This window comes from Electrona antarctica, assembly GCF_951216825.1.
Source record: "Electrona antarctica genome assembly, chromosome: 12".
NCBI lineage: Eukaryota > Metazoa > Chordata > Actinopteri > Myctophiformes > Myctophidae > Electrona > Electrona antarctica.
In genome coordinates this window covers 36,661,358-36,674,885 of record NC_136793.1, presented here as the reverse complement: position 1 = coordinate 36,674,885, position 13,528 = coordinate 36,661,358, and the positions used below count along the sequence as shown (strand labels likewise).

General features: G+C 45.7%; 2 protein-coding genes and 1 long non-coding RNA gene across 3 annotated transcripts in view; 1 reads left to right on the top strand and 2 right to left on the bottom strand.

The window, feature by feature from the left end:
- Window positions 1-1,026: 1,026 nt before the first annotated feature.
- Window positions 1,027-5,325, top strand: neff1 (neuronal intermediate filament family member 1; the record flags this gene model as incomplete). Its single annotated transcript, XM_079515327.1, is given in 8 exon segments — window positions 1,027-1,052; window positions 1,054-1,086; window positions 1,088-1,142; window positions 1,146-1,237; window positions 1,239-1,992; window positions 4,170-4,487; window positions 4,710-4,834; window positions 4,968-5,325. Coding segments are annotated over 8 exon segments (1,761 nt in total).
- Window positions 4,370-13,528, bottom strand: part of LOC306933204 — a 13,719-nt gene continuing 4,560 nt past the window's right edge. The window contains exons 2-4 of the long non-coding RNA XR_013791199.1: window positions 4,925-5,070; window positions 4,715-4,852; window positions 4,370-4,496 (exon numbers count right to left, since the gene is read on the bottom strand). This is a non-coding gene — a long non-coding RNA (uncharacterized lncRNA). The remainder of the gene's footprint in view (window positions 4,497-4,714; window positions 4,853-4,924; window positions 5,071-13,528) is intronic.
- LOC306933963 (ATP synthase subunit alpha, mitochondrial-like) lies at window positions 11,184-12,838 on the bottom strand (the record flags this gene model as incomplete). The annotated part of the gene is made up of 1 exon (XM_079516350.1): window positions 11,184-12,838. One exon carries the CDS (start codon window positions 12,836-12,838, stop codon window positions 11,186-11,188), a length of 1,653 nt encoding a protein of 550 aa, XP_079372476.1. The 3' UTR covers window positions 11,184-11,185.

Genomic DNA, 13,528 nt, shown 5'->3' with positions numbered 1-13,528 from the left:
CTCCACATGTGCTTGATGTTTAATGCTTGGATGGATGTGCTGACTGAACGGTGAGAAAAAACCTGCAGTGGGCGGCATGGGCGTGTGGGGGTTTTATCCTTTACATGGGCGTGGTCGGTGTCCTACTGGAACGGAGCCAGAGCGACGAGATGGGGAGACTGCTTGCCGCAGCACAATACACCACACACACCCAACCCAACCGCGCGCCCCACACACGCACGCGCATGATATGGTGATATAAACACAATAAAGTATCATATCACTGCATGCCAGTTTATTCTATTTAAGGATTATATAGCTATATAGGCCTACATCCCACATGGGCACTGATATAGGCTACTATTATATTAGCCTCCTAGGCCAGGTTTTACATTTCATCGGTAGGGGACTCGCAATAAGACCTGCGTCTCTGACTGTCTCATCCAGTATTCCGTTATTGCGGAGGTCGGCGTGAGGATGGCTGTATTTGGAAGTAGGCCTATGCAGACTGCAGCATCCACACACACACACACACACACACACACACACACACACACACACACACACACACACACACACACACACACACACACACACACACGGACTAAGCCTATGTATACATCGATCCTGCCATTCTGCTAGGACAGCAAAGACGACATAAACTGCACAACAAGGTGTAAAGTGTTAACATGCCAGCGTTCAACCTTTAAAACATTATCATTGAGTGTGGGCGTGTGGCAAAGTGTGTTTATTCTGGTGCTTCATCACCGCCACCATCAAGGTGCATATGCAGCCTTGCACTTTAACTTCATTCTTTGATGCATGATTTTTATTGGTGACGTGTATAGGCCTAAATCATTAATATCAGAACACATATTGACCATAGCACCAATACTTTTCAGCTTTATGGACGTTTGGAACAATAGCCTTACAAGATTTATATAATAGAAAGACATCGGCAAAGGTTTAAAATAACCGTCATCTTAATTAAATGATGTTAAGGCAGTGCATGGGCGAGGATGCGTTATGGCTACAAGCAGGAGCTGCATGAGTGACTTCGTTGCCCCTTGGGAATGAAGGTTTTTGCAGGAGCTTGCAGGTTTCCCCAACTCCCATTGTCCCTGCGTCAAATGATGCGCCCCCGCCATCACTATAAAAACACCTGACTTAGCCAGAAACCACTCGCATCACACTTTCTCTCTCACACTCCCAAACTCCACACACATTCACAACACAGCGCAGTGAGAACGGACCGGTCACCATTTCACTTCTGAAAGCATGTACTCCGGCGACATGTACTCCAGCAGTTCTTATCGGAAGATCTTCGGAGATGCCCCCCGGTCTGGACGCATGTCCCTGGGCAGCAGCCCCTCTCGCCACCCGGGGGGTTACCGCAGCTCCAGCGGCCACCGCGCCTACGGCTCTCCGTCCACGCTCACATCCTCCAGCTACCGCAAAGTGGGAGCGGGACGCAGCTTCTCGTCCGTGCCGGACTCCGTGGACCTGACGCAGTCCACGGCCGTCACGAACGAGCTGAAAATCATCCGCACCAACGAGAAGGAGCAGCTGCAGGGTCTGAACGACCGCTTCGTCAACTTCATCGAGAAGGTGCACAACCTGGAGCAGCAGAACAAGGTGCTGGAGGCCGAAGTCACCTTGCTGCGGCAGCGCCACAACGAGCCATCCCGCCTGCACGACCTGTACGAGCAGGAGATCCGCGAGCTGCGGGCGCGCGTGGAGGAGCTGACCCACGAGAAGAGCCAGATGCACGTGGACTGCGTGCAGATGAGCGAGACGCTGGAGCACGTCAAGGAGAAGCTCGAGGAGGAGGCGAGGCTCCGCGAGGAGGCGGAGAACTCCCTGAAGGGCTACCGCAAGGACGTGGACGACGCCACGCTCGCGCGGCTGGAGCTGGAGAAGAAAGTGGAGTCGCTGCTGGACGAGATCGCCTTCATCAGGAAAGTTCACGAGGAGGAGTTGCTGGAGATGCAGGCTTCCCTGCAATCCACACAGGTATTGGTTACACCTTTATCACACCACATCGCAGCGCATTTACACCTGTTAACATTATTCCTCTCACTGTGCCACATATCCCAACAATACCCAACTCATATGGCTATACCACAAAACCCATTAATACAAGTTCTATCGTCATACACAATAATATAGGCTATAAAATTTTGCTGCATCCATCAACGCCCATCTCATCACTTTACTAATATTTCTATATTAGTATAGCCTACTGCTGTGATTCATCTGCATGCATGACATGCAGTCCACGGTCTTTTCACTGTAGCCCATATTTCATGTTGCAATATACGCCATTCTGTTGATGTCTGACTGTATGGAGACATTGTGAGTCAAGTTTATCCACGTATTAGTATGCGTCGACACTCGACAGACTGCGCATTGCGATTAGTGACAGCTGGGAGAATTTATGACACTGCAGTTCCGTTTCAGCACCACGGAGCTGTCCCTCCCCGCCCCTAAACTGGCAAATCTTGTCTGCGACGTCACAGACTGAGTCCCATGAATGTTTATGTTTACAACTTGCAGTTTGAGTTGTGTGGGTGATATACGCGCGTGTCGCATATACGTGCGTGAGGAGGATAGTCTGTTTGCAGGAGAGCCTAATAGTGGGAGATGGGAGGGGGTGGACGGGTGGTCTGGAAAGTGGCAGAGAGAGAGAGAGAGAGATGCGGAGAAGTAGCGCATAATCTTGGGGTGTGGTCTAGTCTAGTGCAGTGCACTGCAAACTCTGTGGGGCAAACGGTTTGACTCATTTGGACCCTCCACACCTTAAATACTTTACTGGCCAGTTTGTGTTCTTCTGGAAACCAAGGGTAGTCAGTGTATAGTGCTGCACACAAAAACATGCACTACACATCTCTCTCTCAAGCAAGCAAGCAAGCACACACATGCACAGTCACACACAGTCACACACACACACACACACACACACACACACACACACACACACACACACACACACACACACACACACACACACACACACACACACACACACACACACACACACACACACACACACAAAGACAGAGAAAACCTTTCTTTCAGTTTCAAGTTGTCAATATTATTGAATTATATATTGACTTAAATTAGTCCCTCAAGGCAATTAAGGGTTCAATCGAACTAATGAAGTGTAAACCAAGGTACATTTTAGATTTTCACAAAGAAGAACATTATGTAACATAAACACATACATTATTTAATAATGTATATTTGGAGTTAAAGTGGCCACACTTTTCAAACCCATCTTGAGAATGCCTTACATTGAATGTCATGAGTGTGGTAATGATTGTTTTGCAGTACTCTGTAATGGTATTGATATGTAAGCTATTGGCAGCCCAGAATGAGAGAGAGACCAGTAGAGAAAGGCAGAGAAGACTGACAGTGTCAATTCACCATGCACCTCTCAGCATTGCATCTCACTTACTGCAACACAGCACTTATACTGAATCAAAAGAAACCCATAAAATCTTGAAAATCTGTGAGAAAATGTTTATAACTAAAACATTTCTTTCCCCACAAACACATGCTGTTTAGAAATGTCTTCAGATAATTCCAAACATTATTAGGACACCTTGGTGATGCAGCAATAATTTCATCATCATCATCACCATCATCATCAACATCATTTCACGTGGTGGATTTCTTATTTTGGATTTAGGATCCCATGGCTTTATATGCCATAATACATGTTCATTTCCCTCTATAACTATAAAATTAAAAACACCTTAAATATTTTATTTATTTTAGAAATAGCCTATAGCCTACTCAAGGGGACAAAGGGGTTGGCAAGTTGATGGTGTAATTTGTCCATGTGTGTGGTCCAACCATATGGAATATATATGTGCTAATAAAAACCTATTTAAACGATTGTTTTGATGCTCATATTAACCTTAGAAAGTATTACGTCATATTTTGTCATATTCATCTTAAGTATGATTGTTTATTGCTGGTCAAATAAAGGCAATAGAAAATACAAGCTGAATTCATGATTATTTCAACTATTTACCAGCACAATAAACAATCTTAACCTAAACATAACTAAACAAATAAAATAATACTTCCTAAGGTTAATGTGAGCATCAAAACAATATTTTAAATACAAATAAATCTCAAATTCACACAATAACCCCATTCCTCTTGGTTTGTCTCACTTCCAGGTCTCTGTGGAGATGGACATGAGTAAACCAGACCTGTCAACGGCTCTGAAAGACATCCGAGCTCAGTACGAGACGCTGTCAGCCAAGAACCAGGTGCAGGCTGAAGACTGGTACCGCTCCAAGTTCGCCAACGTGACCGAGACGGCCGCCCGCAACCAGGACGCCATCAAACATTCCAAGGAAGAGTTGAGCGAGTACCGCAGGCAGGTGCAGTCACGCACCCTAGAGATCGATGCACTCAGAGGTCACAACGAGGCCTTGGAGAGGCAGATCGCTGAGATGGAGGATCGCCACAGCAACGAGATGGGAGAGATGCAGGTATGTGGCCTGTGGAATGAATTTAGGATGACATGATGTCATGAAACACATAGGGGAGCTCAAAACCCCCCCAAAAAAATTGAAAAGTTGAATTTCATGTGTGTGTGTGTGTGTGTGTGTGTGTGTGTGTGTGTGTGTGTGTGTGTGTGTGTGTGTGTGTGTGTGTGCACATGCGCGTGTTTCCGTGTGTGTTTCTGTGTGTGTTTTCATGTGTGTATGTAGGATACCATCGAGCAGCTGGAGGGTGCGCTACGCAGCACCAAGGGAGAGATGTCACGTCACCTGCGTGAGTACCAGGACCTGCTCAATGTGAAGATGGCCCTGGATATCGAGATCGCTGCCTACAGGTCTGAATCCTTGAATTCCTAGACCGTAAAATAAATTGTTACTTTAACTCTGCCTCTCTTTGTCTCTTTCTCAATCCTAAACTTACTTACCAACTAACTATTTCTCTCTCTCTCTCTCTGTCCATCTTCACAGGAAGCTGCTGGAGGGAGAGGAGTGTCGTCTGAGCACAGTGGGTGGAGCCATGCTCCATTCCAGCTACCCCGGCTTCTCCTATTCGTCGAGCCGCAGCTACACCCTGGGAGCGTACAGGAAGTCCAGCGCCAAGCCAGAGGAAGAAGAGGAGGAGGAGGACAAGGATGACGATGAGGAGAACGAGGAGAATGAGGGAGAGGAGGAGGAGGGAGAGGATGGTGAGGAGGGAGATGACAAGGAGGAAGGAGAGGGAGAGGAGGAGGAAGAAGAAGACCAGGAAGAAGATGACAAAAAGCAGAAGGAGAAAGAGAAGGATAAGAAGAAGGGAGACGTGTCCAGCAAGACCAGCAAGAGCTAAACTGCTTTTGTTAAAATGTCATCGTCATCATTATCTCCATCGCCAACAATGCCCTGCTCACCACAGCAAATCACACAATAATGTCCATGTTTATATTACCACCTCTCCATCCATATCCTCTTTGTCTCTATCTATCTCTCTCACACACACACACACACACACACACACACACACACACACACACACACACACACACACACACACACACACACACACACACACACACACACACACACACACACACACACACACACACACACACACACACACACACACGTGATGCCACACACTTTCCCTGCTTTCTCACTCTAACATAGTCTGGCCAGATTAGTAGATTGAAGTATGGTTGAGATGTATCATGATGACCAGTGATATTTCATGCATAGGGTGCTCAATAGCTTCTCTCATGGTTTTTCATTGTACGTGAACATGAAAGATATGATGCCAGGATGGAACAGAATGCCTTATAAATCCAAGATGGTTTCTGAGTCAGGAATGTCTTGCCTATAATCTACAGTAAATGTGCCATTAATGGTAAAAATGTGCAATGAAAAAAACTAAAGAAACCTAAATTGCGGCCAATTGTGGAATGGTGAGAGACAAGTTACTAGTGGCTAGTGGCAAGGAGGATATGCCTTTTTTGGAGAAATTACACTAAAAGGAGATTCTAACATCATTCCTATCTGACAAAACAGTATGATTTCTGTGCTGTGGCAGAGAGTGGTTTGGATTTACAGTATATACCATAGAAGGGGGAGGAGTTTTGGGGGAAAAGACATGATGAAATCTGTTTCCTTTTGCTGTCAGTCCTCCAATGTTCTAACTCTCTCTTAACCTTAACAACCACTCTTCAGGCATTCTCTGGCAGGCCTTTTTCTGCTATTGCGCACACACACACACTTTCAGATAAACGCACAGGTGCAAAGCATAAGAGACAACTTTACAAGTCCAACTTCCTGGTGCTATTCTATACATAAAGGTTGGAAAGTACTGCAAGTATGGATTTCATTGTAGAATCGGCCCTGTCTGCAAATTCCTGAATGTTAAGGCTGCCAGAAAACGAAAGTCAGAAGGAAGACTTCATCCCTCTCATCAGTGCAAATGCTGTGTTGTTGTGCTGTATATGCACTGATACATATCTCATAGTGGGTGAATGCTTTGCACATCCCCTCTTTCATTCATGCCATAACGTCCATGACATAAGGAAATGTAAAAACTTGCCATGCCATTCACCTCCATCGCTCGCTCTGTCCCTCTTTTTGTCAATGTAAAGTCATAGCACGGCAAGAATGGCAACTCAGAGAAATTGTATATTTTAAAATAGGAGGGGCCTCTATTTTCTGTTTTTAGAGGAGCACGTGATGCTGCAGCTCGTCTGTGGGGATTTTTTGCACCGGGAAAGAAAACTGTAGTTTTAAATGCTGCTTTGTATCACATAATTATCTTTTGTATAAGGATACTCACCCCCATGGATTGATTCACTTATCGATGAGCTGGATATTCCCAAAATAACCTGCCAGCATTGAATAATTGTCTACAAACCTGCTTGCATGGCTACCTTCTACCTCCATTATTAGTGAAAGCCTTATATTTGGTCATTACTAGCCATTTTACATATAGTCAGACAACTGTCTCTTAGTTTATCTGCTGTAATAGTGTACTTAGAATGTTTCAGTGTGTCAGTCAGAGAAAGGGAGAGAATTATAACTATGGTTGCAGTCAGCAAGGGCAGCTGTTTGTGACAGTGAAGGACACTCCATCCAGACTGCAGATGGCAGGGGTGGTTTAAATGCCACTGGTCACATATGGCATTATGTACGGCGCTGCATTGTAAGGGCTATTATCACCAGAACCCCACCTAACCCCCACTTCCACACCGAACCCCTAATCCGTACAAACCCCCCTAGCCCCCAAACCCCCTTATCATCACCCTCACTGTCTCTGCAGTCCGATGGAAAAAAGTACTCATGGCCTGCCTTGCACGAGGACGGCAAGAGAGTTTTTATACTGTAAGTAGGTTCAAAGAAATGGGGCTGCATAAGGATAGGTGTATATGTAGTAGTGTTTAGAAAGGGCTGAAAATGATTGAGCTGCTTGGGAAATAATGGAGTACAAGACATATGGGAGCATATAAGATAGGGGGCAATATGAGGATATGGGTAGAATGGAGACATCTGGTCATGTTTAGCAATTCTAAGCATTTGTAAATGAACTCTATGATCCTGCAATAAAATTACCTGTTATTCTCAAGCTTACATTTTGTAAACTCCCAGAGAAAGGACATGAAATTAAGTGTAGCCTAAAACACATAGATCCAAGCATATATCACACACTGTAGAAGGCTTTTCTAATTTACATTTCCTTTTTCACCCCCCTAGCTTTTGTTGACAAATGAATCAATCAATGGGCATGAATGCATGGTCTGACTCCAGGAGCCTGAATATCTGGGGATGGGATAGAATATTTTGCTTGTTGAGTGTTAGAAAATGTAAAAAATACATTTTGCCTTAACTGAAACTATAAACTGCATTTTCACCCGCATTTCACATTTTTCTGGGGTGGATGAGGAGCGCTGACACTTTACAAGACCGTCCTGCTATAAAACTGTGACTGTATGTGCTGCTGTCTCATGCAGTGATGTTCTTCTCTCAAAGCCAAATAAAGACATTTATTAACCAAATGCTCCCTATTTATGTGTCTTCAATTTCAAATATGAAATGTAGCTGTACCCTTGAAAAAGGACACCTTTGAAGGTGTCCTTTTTCCTTTGAAGAGAGGTTTTTCCGTCTTTCGTCTGTTATGTCACAATTGTGCATAGCAAAGCATGAATATAATTAAAAAACACTTAAAACACATTTCAAGTAGTGCTGAGATTCTTTAGTACACATGTATGTCAATATTACAACAGCACAGCAGCTCTGCTGAAGTAGTGTGTGGGCTCGGCTTGGGTCACCTTCACACTTGCTGATTCTGTTCCCTGGCCAGATTATATCAGCCAGCTCAGCTGAGAATGAGAATTTGTGACTTTCCAGTCAGCCTGTTTCTATAACCTTGTCAATAACAGACATAGCTTCATAGCTCCATCTATTCATCTTGGCCTCTCAGTCTGCACACAAAGGTATAGGATGGGGCCGTGATTTGATGGATGACTGTTGTCCAGAGAAGCTCGCCTGCCCAGCTGTCACCAGCAAGGACACACACTGAAGAAGACAAAAAAGAGAAAGAAATCCCTCAACCCTCCCACCCATACTGCTCAGTGACACCGCATACTATAGAATAAGTCTAAGATGATAGAAAGCTCATGGAAAACATCTGAAAATAAAATGGCGTACAGTCAACCATATCAGTGGTATCCTGTCTATTAATTGTTTCTACTCAAGTAATGGACAAGGGGCAGCCAAACCTTATCAAACGGTCTCTCCCTGTTTCTCAGGAAATACCTTATTCTCTCAAGATGAAGTGTACTAGTCATTTCATTTAGCCAATGCTTAAATGCAGGAGCCTCCTCCTTTTTCCAGTGCGTCAAAATTAGTTTTTTTGCTATAATCAGACCATATGAGAAAAGTTGTTTTTTTTGCTCTCGTCAACATAGGCATGGAGTCTGACAAACCCAGAATAATTAGTACAGGATCGGGGTCAATATGAATACTCAAAATATCAGAGAGCGTCTCAAATATCTTAATCCAATATCTTTGTATCCGAGGGCAAAGGGCGAAGCTGTGAAGAAGATTTGCATCTATTGCATTACATTTGTCACAGTGCGAAGAAATATCTGGGAATATGTTATGTAATTTTAATTTGGAATAATGGAGTCTATGTATGACTCGAAACTGGATAAGGCAATGTCTGGAGTTGATAGAGCACGCATTAACTTCTTCAAGGCTGTCTCAATTCTTCAAACAGTGTAGCGGCTGGTATATCAGCCTAAAGCTAAAACAATCCACAACACTTCTAATATCAATGCTCATAGTAAGCTACTGATCAACTACTGTGTGAAGAACAAATCAACACATTGTGAGAAAAAATACAATTCTGCTAAATCATGAAATTTCAATGGGTGTCGTGATCATTTAATGCTAATAATAATAAATTGTGCACTTTTCATTCAAAGAGAATTCACGTGCTACATGGTTAAAACAAATAATAAAGCAATATCAAGCACAAAAGGATATTGCCGACAGTGGTTACACAATTATTGAACACGAAAATGCCAGGCTCTTAAATCGATAGGAAAGCTATTCCATGGGCACGGTGCTGACGAGCAGAAGGCCCGGTCCCCCATGGTGCACCGCTTGCTACTGGGGACCTCAAGGAGGAAGCTGTTCACAGATCTGAGGGTGCGAGTGGAAGTCTGTGGAGTAGGCTTAATTACTTTCCATATAGGGAGGGGCATGTCCGTTTATGCAGTTATGAGTGATTAGCAGATAGTCGATCCTGGCTGAAAAAACGGGGAGCCAGTGTAATGAGAATACATTGCACTACTATACATCAAACATTCATGGACATCTTAGGCGCGATTCATACTCCTATTTTAGAGCCGAATAAAAGTCGGTTCGGCTCTGTAGAGCCTACAATGTGACGTCATTTGAGGTTCGGGGGGGCGGGTACCGTCCTAAAGTCGGCTCTACGGTGCTACTGAAAATTTCTGACGAGCCGAAATAATTTCGGCACTACAGCGCCGAAACAGCGGTAAAATAGGAGTATGAATCGGCCCTTAGACTAGTGGTCAAATGTTTTCATGTCAAGGACCCCCAAATGAAATGAATTTGGCCACAGACCCATATCTGAAAGTATTTTGTGCCAGGGACCCCCATACAAGATTGGGTTAGGGTTAGGGGTCAACATGTTACAAATAAATAAATCTTGGAAAAATCTTGGAAATATCCGACAAGCTCAACGTGTCACAAATTTGTCTGGGGACTCCCAGGTTTGGAGAAGTAAGGTCCAGGGTGTGGTTACCAAAGGGTCAAGACGGTTTTAGCGTTGTCCCTGCGGTGTGATGTCTTGTTGCACGTTGACCCACGTTGACCCTAGTGATTCAACGAATGGAATTCAATGACCCAAACCACACCAAAGGGTCGAGACGGTTTTAGCGTTAACTCCTTGCAACCGTTTGGACCCAAGGAGTTGCATGGTGACCCTTTGGAGTGGTTATATTAGGGCTTTAGACAAACATATTATTGTTTGATGCTTTTCTGTGTCCATCACTGTCCAAGAGTTTCATTCAGGCATCTATGATGCTTCCTGGGATGCATCCCCCTAGGGCCATGTCCCACTGGGTGGAGGCCACAGGGCAGATCGAACTAGGCATGAATAGGCCTACCCTTGGCCAATTTAGCAAGTTATGCATGATCCAAGGACTCTAGGGAATTTTGTATTATTATTATTTTTTGTACCACAATTCAAAAGTTATAGGCAGAAATGTGAAGCGTTCTGTTATAGTGCCACCATGATGATGGAAAGCATACAAAAATGTATTTGACCTACTCCTACAACTGTAAATCTTTGTCGTGACAAATAAAGCTGATTCTGATGAGGAATGATTGGGGTCATGGGTGGTTCTTCCTTGGCCTATACTGGGAGTGTGCAAGCATGCCAATCAGTCCAGCGGTGTACGAGATTAACTAATATGTCCAAATACACACATAAAGACATGCGGACAGAGGCGAAAACACATCTTCCTCACGGCCATCTGCCTGGCGGAGATAACTTAAATTTTCACTGAGCTGAACTGTTTGGCTGAAATGAGTGGTTGTGGTTTTATTGATATTAGTTTGTACCCATCTGTGTGTATCCCTTTTCACAGGACATGTACACTGAAGGACATGCACACTGAAGATCAAACAGTAAGTGCTAGCAGTTACTCAAAACTGGACAGGAAGGTCAACACAACCTGCTTCAGTTTAGCATCTGCCTCCTCAGAGATCTCGCCATCCACCCTAATTGTTGCAAGCAAATCCTGGTGCTGGCTGAGGATGTGTGTAAGGAAAGCCTTCTCAAACTTTGTGATCTTGCTGGGCTCCATCTTGTCCAGATGACCTCTGACACCAGCATAGATGACTGCTACCTGCTCCTCGATGGCCATGGGGCAGTACTGTCCCTGCTTGAGCAGCTCAGTGAGCCTAACACCCCTGTTGAGGAGCTGCTGGGTGGCAGCGTCCAAGTCAGAACCAAACTGGGCAAAGGCTGCAACCTCACGGTACTGGGCCAGCTCCAGCTTCATGGTACCAGCCACCTGCTTCATGGCCCTGGTCTGAGCAGCAGAACCGACTCTGGACACAGACAGACCCACGTTGATAGCTGGGCGGATACCCTTGTAAAACAGCTCAGTCTCCAAGAAGATCTGTCCATCTGTGATGGAGATCACATTGGTGGGGATGTAGGCAGACACGTCACCGGCCTGGGTCTCGATGATAGGGAGGGCAGTGAGGGAGCCACCACCAAAGTTGTCGTTCATCTTGGCGGCTCTCTCCAGCAAACGGGAATGCAGGTAGAACACATCTCCGGGGTAGGCCTCACGACCAGGGGGACGACGCAGCAGCAGAGACATCTGACGGTAGGCAACAGCCTGCTTGGACAAATCGTCATAGATGATCAGGGCATGTTTGCCATTGTCTCTGAAGTACTCTCCCATGGAGCAGCCAGCATAAGGGGCCAGGTACTGCAAGGGAGCAGCGTCAGAGGCAGTGGCAGAGACCACGATTGTGTACTTCATGGCGTCAGCGTCAGTCAGCCTCTTCACAAGCTGAGCCACGGTGGATCTCTTCTGACCGATGGCCACATAGATACAGTACAGCTTATTTTTCTCATCAGTTTCGTCGTTAAATCGCTTCTGGTTGATAATGGTATCAATAGCAATGGCGGTTTTGCCAGTCTGCCTGTCACCAATGATCAGCTCACGCTGACCTCTACCAATGGGCACCAGGCTGTCCACAGCCTTGATGCCAGTCTGCATGGGCTCTCTCACAGAGATACGGGGAATGATGCCAGGTGCCTTCAGACCCACACGCCTACGGGTGCTGGCGCCTAGGGGACCCTTTCCATCGATGGCGTTCCCCAGAGCATCTACTACACGGCCCAATAGCTCATCACCAACAGGAACATCCACAATGGCGCCAGTCCTCTTCACAATGTCACCCTCCATGATCAGCTTGTCATTACCAAACACCACAACACCAACGTTGTCAGGCTCCAGGTTCAGAGACATACCCTTGAGTCCAGAAGAGAATTCAACCATCTCCTCTGCCTGGACATTCCTAAGCCCATACACTCTGGCAATACCATCACCGATGGACAGCACACGGCCTGTCTCTTCCAGGTCAGCAGACATGTCTGCTGACATGATTTTCTCCTCCAAGATGGAAGACACCTCAGCTGTGCCTGTCTTTGCAAACAGTGGTCTGTGTGTGTGCAGGTGGTTGATCCCAATGCAAGCAGGCAGTGTCTTTGACACCCATCCAGTACTCCTGGGAAGGGCTCTGGCTAGAGGCCCTGCAACTCGCATGAACAGCATTTTGTTTGGATGAGTGACCTGTCCTACTGTGCCTGCAGTGTGCGTGGATGTACTCTTCTTCTATTTACACTGACGTGGTTGTTGGGCTGCATCTGTCCGTGTCACTTTTATGCCTATATATGGAGTTTCCTGATGTCATCGGACGGTATATGCCTAATCTGGACAACCGGATCACCATATATGGTTATAACGGTCGCCCAGAAACGATTCGGCGGCAGGCACCACACTCCTTAAATTTCTCACTGATGCATGCGCCGAGTTTGAAGTCGGTCGGTCCCATGTATGCGCATGACAAATGGGCATAGAAGTCGGATTGGTGGGACTGAACAAGTGGATCTCCATATATGCCTATAGGGGCATATCTGTGGTTCTCGACAACCGCCTATATGACTACCCACAAAACCGTATGGCGGTACCCTTGTATTACAACCGGATTCAGAGTCAGATTTTGCATCGGTCTGCGTCAGACACAGCAGCTTCCCCATTCATACTTCCATTCCAATAAGAAAAGGGGCAGAGAATCCAGTTGCCTAGTTGTGTCCGGTAGGCGACTATTGATTCTGTAGGAGATGAGACGAGTCATGGGAGACGCCACTTGTGTCACATGGATAGGGAGCGCTCCGCTGTGTCAAGACTTGGACCGCGCGCAAGACTGCATGTGTAGACATGGCGGAACAGAAACTCAAGTTC